Source organism: Coffea arabica, chromosome 2c (genome assembly GCF_036785885.1).
Source record: "Coffea arabica cultivar ET-39 chromosome 2c, Coffea Arabica ET-39 HiFi, whole genome shotgun sequence".
In the NCBI taxonomy this organism is placed as follows: Eukaryota; Viridiplantae; Streptophyta; class Magnoliopsida; order Gentianales; family Rubiaceae; genus Coffea; species Coffea arabica.
In genome coordinates, this window is record NC_092312.1 from 18,392,087 (window position 1) to 18,407,213 (window position 15,127).

The following is a 15,127-nucleotide window of genomic DNA, read 5'->3' on the forward strand; positions in this document are numbered from 1 at the left end:
AGCTTGTCATAACTGTATGACACTGACCTACAACAAAACCCCACCAACAAAAAACCTTAGAAAGTACTATTGATGCAGATACGATGATAGAATTCTTGCTTTGATGACCCATTAATTGTTACTTTAAAGACGATAATGATGCTAACCAGTTGAAGGTTGTCAGATTATTGTATGGCTTTCCGTTAATAGCTGCATATATCATACAGTACTATATTTGAATCTTTGGAAGATTTCTTACCAAGTACTGTTTTCTGATCACTTTCAAGTAAGAACGTGTGAATAATTATCAATTTGGCATCTTCTTAAATTTTTTGATTCGTGGTAAATTTTAAGGTTTTACTTTTTTTTTTCACCGATTTCTTCACTTGTTAACAAAATCCCTGTAATTATTAATTAATAGCAGGAGGTAAGTAGCTACAATTCCTTTTTGACAACCAAAAAAACTAACAATTCCTCTGAATTCCTATTTGCCCTTTGAATTCTTAGCATATAGGGCGGGCATGTGAATTGTGAATTGTGAAGCTGCTGCCAACTCACTTGCGACGTTATGATTCACTTCTTATCCTAATTACTAGTACTAGCTAGCATTTTATGGGGAAAACAGTTAGATGATACTAGCATTTTGCTCCTCTATAAATGCTCTTCCATCTCTTGGCTCTTTATGAAGACACAAGTACGTAACGTGCCAAAAGCACTTTCTGTGCTCTAACAAATGCCTAGAGAGTGAGCGAGTGAGCTAGTGCCTATTGATCATCAATTCATACCCAAGATGATCGGTAGAGAAACACATACATATGAGATGAGTTGACTTTGGCTTGCAATAATAACTGATACTTCACCTTGTAATGCCAACTAAGAGAAGATTTATGTCACACCATCATATAGCTAGCATTAAGATCTAAGATTTTTTTAAACTCCCAAATCAAGGGTAATTATGCGTGTCATTGCTTAAATTGTTTCAAAGCCTGCCCTTCATTCATTCACCCCCAAAAAATAATAATAATAACAAAACGGAACGTAGAGAATAACTTCACTGTGGTTCAATTCCTGGACGTAATTAGGTGAGGCAACTTATACAATGCACAAAAAGTAGTTGAGTTGATTTTTTCCATTCAATTTGAGCGGATGAGGGGTGAAAGTGGAATTTAACAAGCTCCATTCCTAGAGTCCGAGCTACATCGCACTTGCCTGGCACGGATTAAGGAAATAATTGGAAAAATTGTTTACTAAGAGTCCTATATACTTAATACATGTAAATCATACTCGATTACCGCCCACGGATTAAGGAAATAATTGGAAAAGTAGTTTCATTTTTATTGATCTATTTAACGAAGTTGAATTGAGAACATTTTGGAGACACTTTAGTTGTCACCAAGCTGAGGAAATAAATTTTTCTAATTTTAACCTAGGCAAGAAAATACTTAGCCAAAAAAAGAAGAAGAAATAATTAGATTTTTGGAAGTATATATGTTTCTATATGTTGATGCATGAATTCATCCAAACAATATGTATATCGCTTTGCTAAAAGATAATAAACCATTAACTACTTAAACTAACTACACATGCCATTAAATAACAATTTGATCGTTTGTTTTTTTTTTTTTAATTTTGATGAAATGATTAGATCGATAGTTCTCAACAATGCCATTTTCTTGGTCAGTGTGAGAGAGTAAATTATGTTTTGCCAGGAAAAGAAGAAAATAGCTGTTAATTCTAGACAAATTGTCCATTTCTAAGTTTAATCCATCAATCAATGAGGAGTTAACACTAATTTATATTTTGTCGAAAAAAAAGAGAGAAAAAGATAGAGATGTTACTCTACATAAATCATCCATTTCTAAGTTTAATCCATCAATCAAGGGGAAATTAGGAGGGTGAAACAATGGAAACTGGAGAAAATATATCGACCGAATCACAATAAAATCTTTGACGTTTTTAGGAAACAAAATTACGGGTAAATATTAAGGAAGGTGGAACCTTATATAATAATAGGATGGGATGCCAAAGCAATGTAGCTAGCCCTTAATTCATCAAAATCCCACCAAAAGACAAAAAAAAAAAAAAGGCGAAAATGAACAACATGATGATGAAGAAGAAGACGACCCAAGGTCGAAAAAAAATCGAGATCAAGAAGATAGACAACTTGAGCAACAGGCAAGTAACCTTCTCCAAGCGAAGAGTCGGTCTCTTCAAGAAAGCAAGTGAACTTTGCGTCTTGACCGGGGCAGAAGTTGCCATCATCGTTCATTCTTTGGGCAAGCGCGTCTTTGCTTTTGGTCACCCCAACATTGACGCTGTTATTAACCGCTATACCACGGGATCGGCATCATCATCATCATCATCATCCTCCTCGTCATCCGTTGCTGATCCGAAAATCCCATTGGGTGCTCATGAGATTCAACAACACAACCGACACTATGCTAAAGTGTCCAAAGAATTAGAGGTCGAGAGAAAAAGAAAGGAATTGATTGAAGGTTCGAAGTTAGAGAACGGTGGGAGTTTTTGGTGGGATGACCCAATTGAGCATATGGGTTTGGAGGAGCTTCAACAGTATAAAGCTTCATTGGAAGAGTTGAAGAAAAAGCTGTTGATGAGAGCCGATGACTTGATGTTGTTGAAAAATTCTTCTTCTTCTTCAACTAATTTGGGCTTAAATAATAGCGGTGATATCAATCCCGGCGTGACTGCAGTTGGTTGTGATGATATGTTATTCAATCAGACGACGACTGAATACTGCAACAACTCCATCGTTCCTTATGGTTCTGATGACTTCGGAAATTCTCTGCAGGTTTGAAGATCTGTGGTTGGCAAAGTCCGGATAAGTTTAATATATGCATGGCTTTCAGCAGTTTTTTTTTACTGTTTAGTTTATTGACGATTTTTCACAGTGTTGTTAGCGTTCGTTCCTTATGAATTACTATAAATTAGGCTCTTGCAGTGTTTTATTTTATTGTGTTGACTGATGTCTCTTTTTTTGTTTTTGTCTTTCAGTGATTTTTAAGTAGGGAGTATTCTTTATCTCCCCCTCTATGCGTGCATATATTTATATATATGTGTGTGCGATCCAATCTTAAATAATTGATATTAGTGTTAAAAAGCACACTTACTTTGTGTGCAATTTAGAAATCATTATTATTTTTTATGAATTTGTAAATTTTATTGTTTCATTAATAAATTTTATAAGAACTTTTCATTAACAAACTTCAATTTATAATTAATTTTTTCTTCAATTAAAAATAGATAATTTGGTAATTGCAATATTTAGAGTGATTATGTTGGTAAATGTGATCACGTGACTTAGGGTAAAAAATTAATTTTCTAAGAATAAAATTGAAAGTTCGAAAAAAAATTGTAGAAAATATTTACACTGGCTGTCAATGCCCTCTTCTTATATATTGTATAAGATTGAGGGCCTGGACTAAATGACACCAAATAGACAAAGTGAGATGTGTAAAAATAATTAATCCAAGTTTCCTTTCCTTTTTCTTTTAAATCCAATAGTATATTGCATGAAATTAAAAGCTTTAAGCAGTAAACTTACAGGATCAATCAAGCCCAAATCATGGGCTACATACAACCTCAGCCTATCTAAAGTTTTATTTACTGATGCAGGCTGACCCACTGCAAACAAGATGAGATCACCTGATCCCGCAGATAAGTGTTTGAGTAACTTGTCTTTCTTTGTGTGGTCCAAGCATGATACCAGTGGGGAAATCCCTTCAATTGCCCCTAAAAGATATACATCAAGCACTAAGAACAATATAATCTGCAAAATGCGATGAAATGTGCAAACAATCACAAACATCACTCTCACCATCTTCTAACACCTTTAAGAAAGGCAAACCCTTTGCTCCAGATTTAATAGCTTCATTGTAAATATCACCTTTCTTCAAAGCAGTATTTGAGTATGTCTTTCCTCCTGAAGGGACACACAAGGCTTTAACAATTCCCCCACTCTTCAAGGTATCTGCAAATGCCTTGAAGGAGGAATCTGAAAATATCTCAGATACCTGCAAGCCAAGACCATTAGGTAATCACTCCAAAAAACAAAAAATAGATTTAAGATTTCATAATATAGTATCATCTATGGTACCAAAAGAATGACAACCTGTCTCCCCCCCCCCCCCCCCCCCCTCTCCCAAAAAAAAAAAAGAAAAAGGGAAAAGAAACTATTTTTCTTGGGACAAACTGAAGAAGGGGCTATAGACTGCATTGGCAGCTCTCAGTTGAGAAAATTGAAAGAGATAAAGAATAAAAACAAATAATGCATGAAAACCAACAAGCTTTACATCTTTCAATCCAAGATCAAAACGAGTATCTGGCCTATCTGAACCGTATTGGCTCATGGCTTCAGCATAAGTGAGCCTTGGGAAAGGGTCAGGTAGCTGGACACCTTTGATCTCAAGGAAAACCTGCAGGAAAATATTTATCATGCCCCGTCAACTTACCAGTTGAATATCAGAAGTAACAGCAAAAGTAATATCAATACAGAATTAAGAGTTGTATTAAACATCTAAATTGGGCCATCAGAGCCCTCATCTACCCATGTAACCCATGCCTCGCTAGACCCTAACTCCATGCTACAAAAGGAAAAATTGGACAGCATCCAGCTTTAAACTTCAGGGGAAAAAATCAAGCTTATTAGAACAAACAACTATTTCGGAACAAACCTACATATATATATATATATATTATTTGCTGATACCAAAAGGAATCATATGATAGACTACAAGCATGACGAGGTAAAATTTACACTAAAACATACGTATAATTTGTTTCAATCTTCTAAAAGATATTTAGTCAGATAATGCAAAAGATTGTCATGTTTACTCAGAAGTAATAATTATTTTCGGCACCACATATAGGCCAAGCATGTGCACAGCTGATGATGTTTAGCTTCTATACAGCAAAATGTTATACAAGTTTTAACAAGATTAATGCTATTACAGTTCAATTCCCACACCCAGCCCATAACACAGGAGAATGTTACTAAAATTGGAAAGTAAAAGATCATACAAAAATCTACCAGGAGGTGCGAAACCTAGGTCATCAAATTCAATTACTAACCAATCAGTTGAAAAACAGGATTCAACCATCATATAGGCTCTGGTCGAAAATAACATTCGATTCAGAATTTCTGGAAGGTATTAAAAATTCAAATCAACAGTTTAGAGCCCCACAATGTACGTAAATTTAGTTATAATATTGCTATGGAAGAACAGCTTCTTTTAATGAAAATTTCAGGACATGTTTTACAGAATTTTATGTGCAGAAAATATATCTCACTTCAATAGAGGATTTTATCAAAGGTCTGAAGGAACTCACAAATTGTGAAATCAGATTATTGCTCTACTATCTATTAGGCTATCAACTACAGCAAACTAATTGGCAGGATCAAGGAAGTGAGAGGGGTCAGCTAAATGAAACGTATCTTAACTCACTGGATCATTCTAATGCTTTTATCCCCACCTCATTTCATTTTGTGATTTGTTACCTCATCAAACTATTTCTACCACCCAAAAAAAAAAAAAAAGACAACCTTCCTAATCAAATCTTCATTAAGTCTGAGCATGTCCTCTAAGGGAGTGAAAGCCATCTCCATATCTAGTTGCGTAAATTCAGGTTGTCTATCTGCCCTTAGATCTTCATCCCTGAAACACCTGCAAAGCAAGAGCAGATGAAGTCACATTGTGGTCTTGGTTGTATACTAATAAATGACCCAGCAATAAATGCAAAATTTCTTGATCCCCCCTCTAGAATCCTTTTTCCTCATAATAATCTGAGGGGGGAAGGGGGGAGATCCTCTTCACATAAGTTGAACAATGTGTGGCAGAATGTAAAGATGCAAGAGAAAAGGGGAATTTAAATGAAAATCAACAGTCTGATCAAATAGTCGTAAACTTAAAACTTATTACCTTGCAATTTGATAGTATTTATCAAAACCAGAGACCATCAACATTTGTTTGAACAGCTGCGGACTTTGGGGCAAGGCATAAAATGTTCCTGGCTTTAAATGATGGAATTAAGCAATCAGATTTTTATTTGATGACTGATATATCTCTGGAAAACATAAACTTGAAACGTAGAGAATTAGATGTTAAAAAGCCAATAAAACAAGTAAATATTTTTCATCCTTGATGTTTCGATGTATCAAATGCTGTATGGAAATTGTTCAGCCTCCATCACTTCCAAAAGATCTACACGAGTTGTATTAAATGGCGTTCTCCTTTTCTTATCTTACAAGTTGCCTTGAGCGGGTTCTCAACAACAAAGGTAAAAAGTTTGGGGAATAACAGCTCAAATGCAATGAAATTTTAACTCTGAGTATAAATTTGAGAAGCTAAAAACATAGGTAGCCATAAAAGGCTGGAGATTAAGCGTAGCTTAGAAAACACAATTTGGCTTGAATTCGAGATTGAAGCCTGATGGGATGGGAATTCTTTCAAAATCACTAAGTCATCACCAGGACAAACGACAACATCAATACCAAGATTACATTTTGTTTTTCAATTCACTTCAACAGAAAACAAGGGAAAACACCAAAAGAGTGAAGAGGAGAAATTAGAGATAATCCCGAGATAGGTACATTTAACAGGGCAAATACTGTACCTGAATTCTTGAAGGGACAAGATAATCCCGAGCACCTTCTGGGGTAGATCTAGATAGAATTGGAGTCTCAATCTGCCTTACAAACATGAAGGCAAGGATCAGAGAGTGGAAGAGACAGACTCCAGTAGAATCTTCTGATTGCACTAAGATGTTAAAATGCAAACATTACCTCCACAAAATCATGTACATCCTCAAGGTACCTTCGGATGAGTTTTACCACTTGATGCCGCAATATAATGTTGGAAGTCATTTGTGGCCGGCGCAAATCAAGGCATCGATATCTAGTAACAGGTATGGGGACCATTTAATCCGTACAGTTTAAGAGACATGCATCGAAGATCTTACAAGCAGTAAACAATCAATATATTTTAGGCTATGGAAAAAACTATGGCCTCTGAAGCATTGCATGCTTTAAAGCCACAAACTACATTGAATAGAAAACACACATCATAGGGTATGGAACATGCAAAATGTGAGAATTGATGGTAAATAACCCATGCTACCTCTTCAACTATGTGGTTCAAAGATCAACATCACCAAAATCCCTTATCATCATATAGTGATATTACTTACTAATTTTATTTCTTCTCTTGTAAATGAGGCAAGCACTAGTATTCTTTTACTTAAGCAGTTAAGTGTCTCAGAAACAACTAGAACAACAAACCATGACCCAAGCAAACTCCAGTTTACCCACTCCAGTCACAATACCACAAATTAGCGAGAGGAAGCAGAAACAAAAGTAGACCTTCAATCATTAAGAAATGCCCAACTCGACCAGAAAAGTAAAAATATCAATTATCAAGAGAACTAACAGCAATCTGCAGAGAGAAGCAAAACATAAGCCCATGGTCAAAAAACTTCAGAAAGTTTTCACCTCAAGCGAATTTCCTCCTTTACAGATTCTTTGGCATCATCTGCAGTAGTAACTAAGAAAGGCAGCTTAGATCTCACAGTATTCAGAACATGGACACGCTCAGCAGCCACCTGCAAACTTAAGCAATTGTACTAAAACCACCAAAAAGAATAATCATCCAGGAGCAAATCCAAGTTAAGGAAATAATAAAACAGCGGTCATCAGTTATTAGAATTCGTCTTCCACAATCAACTACACATCATAATTCCACAACCAACTTTGCAGAAACTAAGTAAATTGTGGAGCACTGAGATAAAGAACTCATCCATGAACATATGATTATAACATCAGCAACAATTCATTACCTTTCCTTCTCTCCTAGTCAATCACCAGCATCAGACTTCGATTTTCTCTTTCTCTGATGCACCTAAGCTGTGATCTTCTTCTAATAACACTTATAGAATAGCAATTCAAACAAGGTCGTATTTTAACCATATTAATCATTACACTTGGAAGGTTTTTGCGGGGGAAAACATAAAACATTGCCCTTGGATTGTTCTTGTTACACCTGTTAATTTTAACACTTGAACACTTCAAAAATTGGGCCAGGGGGACTGCTTGAACAAAAGCCTAAAAAGGTTTTCCTTCAAATCACAATGCAAAACACCCTTGACACAATAGATCTGGTTGAATTCATAACAACTAGCACCACGCCTTGTTTTCAGCCATAGGCATGTTATTCTCAGTTTCTTAAAGAGTTCATGGAGACTAAACAGACAGGTGAACTGCCAAAGGAGACCTCAAATTCAAATTTTCTAGACTTACTATAGTGAGAATGTCATCAGTGACTTCCTTCAGCTGCTTTTTCTGTAATTATTGCAGAATGCATCCATCTATGCATAAAGATTTAAAGCTAAAGCAGAACACACCTCTACTGCACCAGTCCTCATCTTCTTGTTGACAGACTCAATTGGGCGAGGCCGAACAACACCTTCTACGGCCACCACATACTCAACTCTTAAGTCATTCACTGTTGAATGAGCATCAGGAAATTCGTTGGGAAGGGTCGTAATCTGAAATTCCCAAAGCACAAAAGGTAAAGACCAGTTCAACAACTCGCCCCAAAGATACTCTTTGTCGCAATTTCATCAAATAGCATATTCATAGCTACTCTTTCCCATGCAGCATTTATCGCAAATCAACAAGCATTCTCAACAAAGAAAACAAACCAAAACACGGATTGTAGACTGTAAGTACTGGTAACTTCAGACAGATTACTTCAAATAAAATTCCATCAATGTTCAAAATTTTCCACGTTTCCTAGGCAGAATGCCTTAAATTTCTGACTTAAGTAAACAAACTAATGGTCATCATGTTCAAAAATATTTATTACAATGGAAAAATAAAAGCAATAGCCAGTCAAGAACTATTACATGCTCAAGAAATGAAAGATTGAGAATTCATTATTTTTTTTTAAAAAAAAAAAGGAGAGAGAGAGAGAAGAAAATGAAAAATAAGTACCTGTACAACACCGGTATGGTCACGGAGATTAACGAAAGTGAGGCCACCATGAACACGATGAAGGGCAACCCAGCCGCAGAGCCTGACCCGTTTATTCACATCAGCTTCTGACAATTCACCGCAGAAAGCGGTCCGGCTCACCCATTCAAGAGAAGGGATGGAGCGAGATACTTTAGGGGAAGCGGCAACAAGTGGTGTTTCAGTTGAAGAAGGAGAAGGAGACGAAGCAGAAACAGAAGGAGTTGAAATGCAGCGTTTAGGAGGTTGCGTGGGTTTGAAGCTGGGGCTGTGCGAGTTTAGGAATAGAAGAGGCAATGGAGGTGGTTTGAGTGAGAAGTGTTTATAGCGGAAGGCTATACTGGGCAGAGCGCGGAGGAGTTGTGCGGCCATCTCGCGGCAGCCGCTTCAATTTTTCAATTGAGACTCTGAGCAGATAAGTCCATGGCCGGGGGACGAAGCCGAATTGAATTGAGAGTCCAAAACTATGTCGTTTTCCTGGTCCTTTTACTTCAGTGTAGATTGGGCTTGGCCTACCAAAGCTTGCTGAGCCAGCCTGCTCCATTTGATCCCAATGTTGTTGTTGACCCTAACCATAACGTGATTGGGGTTGGGCATGTACGCTCGATCTATTTTAAAATGAAACAAAGTTGGGCCAAGTTACGTAGGAAAATCAAGTGAGTTAAAATAACTTCCTTGCGTATATTTGTTTGACAAGAAAAATTTGTAGATAAAATAAGTAGTTAATTATACTTATTGAAAATATTGTGGTAATCAAATATTTTTCCTTTAAAGTCCTGTAAATTTGGATGCAATGTGCAGAAAATTAAGGTAGTATTTGTTGGTAAAGAAAAATATGGAAGAGTAAAGGAAAGTTAGTTATATTTTCCTTTAGCTCCTTTGAGGTTTAACCAAATTGCCAAATAAACTCTATAATTCTACAAAGTTATAGATAACCCTCTTTGTGGTAAACAAATATAATAAAGACACTTTTTGATGTGAGTTAATTATTTTACTAACATTATTGGTCCTCTCGTCATTAATGTTATCAACATCGTCTTATGCTAGAAATCCTAAAATGCCCTTGAAACCATAAATTCCTCATTTCCTTCTACCGGAATCTACGTAATTTGCAAAAGTCCACCAAGTTGGCTGCTGCCAAATTCGATAATCATGAATTCACAATCAAAATACAAACATGAATCCCATGAACATCCATCCATACATCAGTATATCCTTTTCATTAACACAGCAAAAATTAAATCCAAATGCAACAATTACGAGCTCTTAAAGTGTTATAAAATTAAGTTGGATGTGTACCAAATCGTCAAAAAAAAATAAAAATGTATGCTTTGTGTAGGCCCTACTATATTTGTTTGAGCCTGAATATTTGTGATTGGAATAAAAGAGAATCAAGAAAGAAATGAAGGTAATTGTAAAAGGGAAATGGCTCATCAAATTTGGTGCACAAAAGGAGAGAGTTAATGAAGCCTGGATGGTGGTTTTGGAGAAAGAATAGAGTTTCGAATTTTTCATAAAAAGAAGATTTAGAGCTGAAGTTACAGTAATGCAGCAGTAGCAGGGATATTAATGAAGCAAGGGGAAGTCCGATCGAATAATTGAAGAACAAAAACAAGTTAGTGGAATAGAAAAACATACTACACTCTTTTTCTTTTCCATATTTCCTCAATTTCCTTTCACCAACCTATTTAGTTACCTTTTCTCTTTCCTACCCTTTATGTTTACTTACATCATTTTCCTTTATGTTGGTTTGTTATGTCCTGTATGCATGTTATTAAGAAATTGTTTTTCGTTATTTTTGTTTCTTTACTTCTTCTAATTTATTCATTAACTTCTCTTTGGAATGCAAAAATTATTATGTTTAGATTGTATTCTCTTCCTTTCTTCCTATCTTTTCTTCTCTCTCTCTCTCTCTCTCTTTGCTTTTTTGACAAGGATTAGTTAAAATTTGCAAATTGTAGGAATAAGGGCATTTTTATCATTTCAGTATCTCAGTTAACAGGGGTTTAGACACCATCCATTGTAAGGGTATAATTATAATTTGGTCAAGCTATAGAGCTTATTTGGTGTTTTGGCCCGACTTCAGGGGAGGTAAATGTAATTAAGCCTAAAATGAATTGGAATTTACGAGCATATTCATACAATTCTTTGGTCTCAAGTCACAGCAGCTGTTTTTTTCCTTTTTTTTTTTTTTTTTTGTCTAACGAACACAGCTGTTGCTATCAGTAAAGTGGAGCGATTTCATTGGTCGGGCGCACAGGCCATCATTTGACGTGGTCTGCAACGTGCATGCAAACGCTTAGAAACTAATTATGGCATATGATTAAACAAGGCTACATAAGCGGGCAAGAGTTGTATTAGCTCAGGATATATAAGTACACATTGGAAACGAGTTGAAAACATTGAAATCTGTAACATTATTAATGGCTTCTTAACCTTTAATATTTCGCAATGACTAATAATAAGAATAGTAATTATCAATGCATATTTCCATAAATAATTGATGATATTTACTACGTCTCTGATATAAGCTGCTACTAAATACTAAGCTAAGGTAAGTATATTAAGAAGAAATCAAAATCTTCAAAAATCTTGTAAGCAGTCTTAATTATTATTATTATTAGTAATAAATTTGTATCATAACTGAGAAGATAATAACATTAATTATAAACTATGGCATGCTTTTATTTTATTTCATTTGGAAAAAGTTACATGTGCATGGTGTTTGCCCGCTCAATATTACGTCGAAACGAGTGTTCTTTTTTCAAATAACGGTCCGATCGCTTATTACCTTAATTGACATGAGTACTTGACAAAGTAACAAAAAATTATTTTACATTCTTGTGATTACAATGTAGTGGCATGTCGTATTACTTTTTTTTTTTTTTTGGGGTTTTGGAAATTTACATATCATTCCTTTTATGTATCCAGTATTTTCACATTGAGATTAGAATCGCCCAAAAAAAAAATCTTATGCAATAATAATTACTACTATTTTGTAAGTTCTTATCTATATATCAGCATTTACCATTCAAGTGTTACATGCCTTTTAATTGCTTACTCTTTTTTTTCTTTTTTGTCTATTCTGGATTAGGCTGTGAATGTGACCAAAAGGTAAGAACAAGTTAACAGTCTTGGCTTAAAAGGTAACAAGAAGTTAATAGTCATATCCTAAATGGTAGCAAAAATCTACAACGATGTGGCAGAAACTTCTAGGAAAATGAACACACCCTTTAAATCCCCAGCCACATTCCTCCCATTGGAACATAATTCCTGCTTAAACAATGGCAAGAAAGAGCAAGGGTAGGCAAAAGATTGAAATGACAAGAATGTCAAAAGAAAGCAACTTACTTGTTACTTTCTCAAAGCGCCGCTCTGGCCTTTTCAAGAAGGCTTATGAACTCCACACACTTTGTGGTGCTGAAATTGCAATAATCGTTTTCTCCCCAGGGAAAAAGGTTTTCTCCTATGGCCATCCTTGCCTTTACTCCATCATCGATCGTTTCGTAACCGGAAAAGCTGGCCCGAGTTCGAGCAGTTCGCAAATTGTTGAGGCACACAGGGCAGCGAGCATTCGCGAACTCAACATGCAATTGACTGAAATGCTTAATCAGTTAGACGCTGAGAGAAAGCGTGGTGAGGAGCTGATCAAACTGAGGACAGCGAGTCAAGGAAGATGCTGGTGGGAGGCTCCGGTTAATGATCTTGGACTTCAAGAACTGAAGCAACTAAAGGCGGCCATGGAGGAGCTGAAGAAGAATGTGGCCAATCAGGCAGAGAAGTTGATGGTGGAGGCTTCCAACGCGACTGCGTTTCTTGGGTCATCGAGTTCCAAGGGAGGAGGCCATGTTGGTCCAATTAACATTGACGCTAAGGTTCCTCCTCCTGGTCTGGGACTTTCTATGACTCCTCATGGGTTTGCACTTGGATATGGTCGTGGATTTTTCTAAATCATATATCCAGAAATTGGTCTGATCTATTGTAGTAGTATTTTGTTCTGTTGAATCATATTTGGGTGTCTGTATTGTACCGTATAAGTAAGTCTGGGTATTAATCTTATCTACTTTATTCCTGTGTATTTTTGTTGATGTTGTACAAGAAGCCTTTTATGCCAAAACAGTAAAAATGGGATAAAGTTTTCTTTTTCGATGTATTACCAATCTATCCCGTATTTGGAATCAAGGAAAGAAACCAATAGGAGATGATTGTAAAGTAAAAAGAAAAAACATAAGAAACTTTTTTTCTGGCTTTAATCTTCTAGACTGCCGCATGCGATGAAACTGTCAAACAAAGATGTGAAATAATAATAATAATAGCGTTAAAGAATTGCATGACTTAGTTTGGACTTTTTTTCCCCTAATATCTCTTCACACCAGTATAATAGGGTTTTTCAGTAGGTATACTAGGTAAATATCGAGAGGCTAAAATTAAAAATTAAAAATCTATCCAAACTAATGCTTTTCGATACCGAAGGCAGAACGGCTTTGTAATTCTTAGCTTCCTTCGTCCATTTCGGTGAAACATCAAACAACCTATACATGTGAAAATTTTCCCCAAAAAAATGTTTAAAAATAGTTTCCAGAAAGAATTCTTAAACAACGCATTCAATTTGTTAATGTACTCATCTTTTTTTTTTTTTGGACTTTTTTTTTTATAAGTGGAATGTCTTGAACTTTGGATCTCTCACAACTCCTTTCTGCCTTATCATCTATCACATCCCTTCCCCCTCCCTCCTCTCTCGGATTAATGTACTCATCTTGATGCTAGGTATTCACATTTATAACAATTTTTATAAAGTTTAGTACTTGTTTTGAGGATCTAAATTCTTCGCGATTGCTAGGGCTATTAGTCGAGTTTTTTGAATAGGGTTTTGATAAGTCCAAACTTTACTCACAAATTAAATGGTGCTTTTAGGTTTGGATTTCGTTAAAAGATTCAAATTCAACTCACACTTGTATAAACGTTTCAAAGTCAGAGGTTTAACCTAGTAAGATCCTAAATTAGCTCATATTTAATTCGAGTTTAATATTCAGGGTCAAAATCTGTCAAGTCCGATTAAAGATAAAATCGAACGGTATTTTTTTTTTAACCGAATGGGTCAGACTCAGACTAATTCGACTCCATTAACAATTCTAATAGTTGCAGGAACACTTGCATAATACATTTAACAGTTGGTTCGACCGAGTTGGTTCGAACTAATCTCAGCTATTAATTTGAAATTTAAATAAATTTTAAATCAACAATCAAGATAAGCTCTAGCCTTGCCTGGTCGATCCCCACAATTAAAACCTTTAAAAGTCTTCTGCCAACATCACAGAATCCCAATTCGTGGTTTTGATGCCTGATTGACACTATACTAAGTTGTTTAGGATCACGGTTCGAAAGTGCATCGCTACAAATGAAAAGCATTTAGGTTTCATTTTGATTGGACGAAACGTCCTTTACAATAAAATTCACCATTCTTGTGCAAAATGTTTGATCATAATGAGTAAATTTTCGTCCAATATTTGAATGAATTACTGAAAAAAAAATGAATAGCATGTTGTTCCTGTTTCTTATGTTGGTTTTCTCATACTTGCACGTGTACACGTTAGTTCCTTTTACAATACCGATAGACAAACGATGTTTCCCCTTGTAGTACAAAAGAAGAAGAAGAGTAAAAACAAAAGGAATAGACGATGATTGTATAGTGTTTTGAACCATGGAGAGTTCACAATGATAATCAATAGGATATTAGCTAAATAGGTAGAGAAAAGTTGGGCGGATTTAATCCATGGGCCTTGAGATCAAAGTTCAGCGAATAAGGTTTACTGGGGTTTTTAGCTTGTCATAACTGTATGATACTGACCTACAACAAAAACCTTAGAAAGTACTATTGATCCAGATATGACGATAGAATTCTTGCTTTGATGACCCTTTGTTACTTTAAAGACAATGATGATAACTAGTTGAAGGTTGTCAGATTATTGTATGGCTTTCCGTTAATAGCTGGCATATATCATACTATATTTGAATCTTTGGAAGATTTCTTACCAAGTGTTTTCTAATCACTTTCAAGTAAGAACGTGTGACTAATTATCAATTTGGCATCTTCTTAAATTTTTTGATTCGTGGTAGCTTTTGCAT

The 15,127-nt window shown here is 35.6% G+C and overlaps 3 protein-coding genes across 5 annotated transcripts; 2 read left to right on the forward strand and 1 right to left on the reverse strand.

Annotated features, from left to right (window-relative positions):
- Window positions 1–1,890: 1,890 nt before the first annotated feature.
- Window positions 1,891–9,450, reverse strand: LOC113721962 (aspartate--tRNA ligase, chloroplastic/mitochondrial-like). Of its 3 annotated transcripts, none has more exons than XM_027245630.2 (11): window positions 8,984–9,450; window positions 8,392–8,535; window positions 7,484–7,593; window positions 6,779–6,890; window positions 6,610–6,681; window positions 5,916–6,007; window positions 5,540–5,660; window positions 4,290–4,412; window positions 3,815–4,010; window positions 3,542–3,729; window positions 1,891–2,782 (listed from the first exon to the last, which is right to left on the reverse strand). In XM_027245630.2, the coding sequence occupies exons 1-11, from the start codon at window positions 9,371–9,373 to the stop codon at window positions 2,708–2,710; spliced, it is 1,623 nt and encodes a 540-aa protein (XP_027101431.2). In that variant the 5' UTR covers window positions 9,374–9,450; the 3' UTR covers window positions 1,891–2,707. The 3 variants fall into 3 exon arrangements, with proteins under 3 accessions (XP_027101431.2, XP_027101432.2, XP_071931000.1); XM_027245631.2 differs by having other exon boundaries at window positions 1,891–2,798; XM_072074899.1 differs by lacking the exon at window positions 1,891–2,782 and adding an exon at window positions 3,362–3,418 and having other exon boundaries at window positions 8,984–9,449.
- Window positions 2,072–2,700, forward strand: LOC140035531 (agamous-like MADS-box protein AGL62). Its single transcript, XM_072076796.1, has 2 exons — window positions 2,072–2,610; window positions 2,691–2,700. The coding sequence occupies exons 1-2, from the start codon at window positions 2,072–2,074 to the stop codon at window positions 2,698–2,700; spliced, it is 549 nt and encodes a 182-aa protein (XP_071932897.1).
- Window positions 9,451–12,200: 2,750 nt separating the features above from the next.
- Window positions 12,201–13,154, forward strand: LOC140004350 (agamous-like MADS-box protein AGL62). The gene has a single exon (XM_027245626.2). It carries the CDS (start codon window positions 12,286–12,288, stop codon window positions 12,949–12,951), a length of 666 nt encoding a protein of 221 aa, XP_027101427.1. The 5' UTR covers window positions 12,201–12,285; the 3' UTR covers window positions 12,952–13,154.
- Window positions 13,155–15,127: the final 1,973 nt, after the last annotated feature.

Excerpts from the sequence above, each read along its gene's own strand:
- LOC140035531 (XM_072076796.1), top strand. The coding sequence starts at position 2,072 with ATGAACAACATGATGATGAAGAAGAAGACGACCCAAGGTCGAAAAAAA.
- LOC113721962 (XM_027245631.2), bottom strand. The coding sequence starts at position 9,373 with ATGGCCGCACAACTCCTCCGCGCTCTGCCCAGTATAGCCTTCCGCTAT. Across the intron at positions 5,661-5,915 it reads AAATACTATCAAATTGCAAG|GTGTTTCAGGGATGAAGATC; the intron begins GTAATAAGTTTT and ends CTTGCTTTGCAG. Across the intron at positions 4,011-4,289 it reads TTGATCTTGGATTGAAAGAT|GTATCTGAGATATTTTCAGA; the intron begins GTAAAGCTTGTT and ends CTTGGCTTGCAG.
- LOC140004350 (XM_027245626.2), top strand. The coding sequence starts at position 12,286 with ATGGCAAGAAAGAGCAAGGGTAGGCAAAAGATTGAAATGACAAGAATG.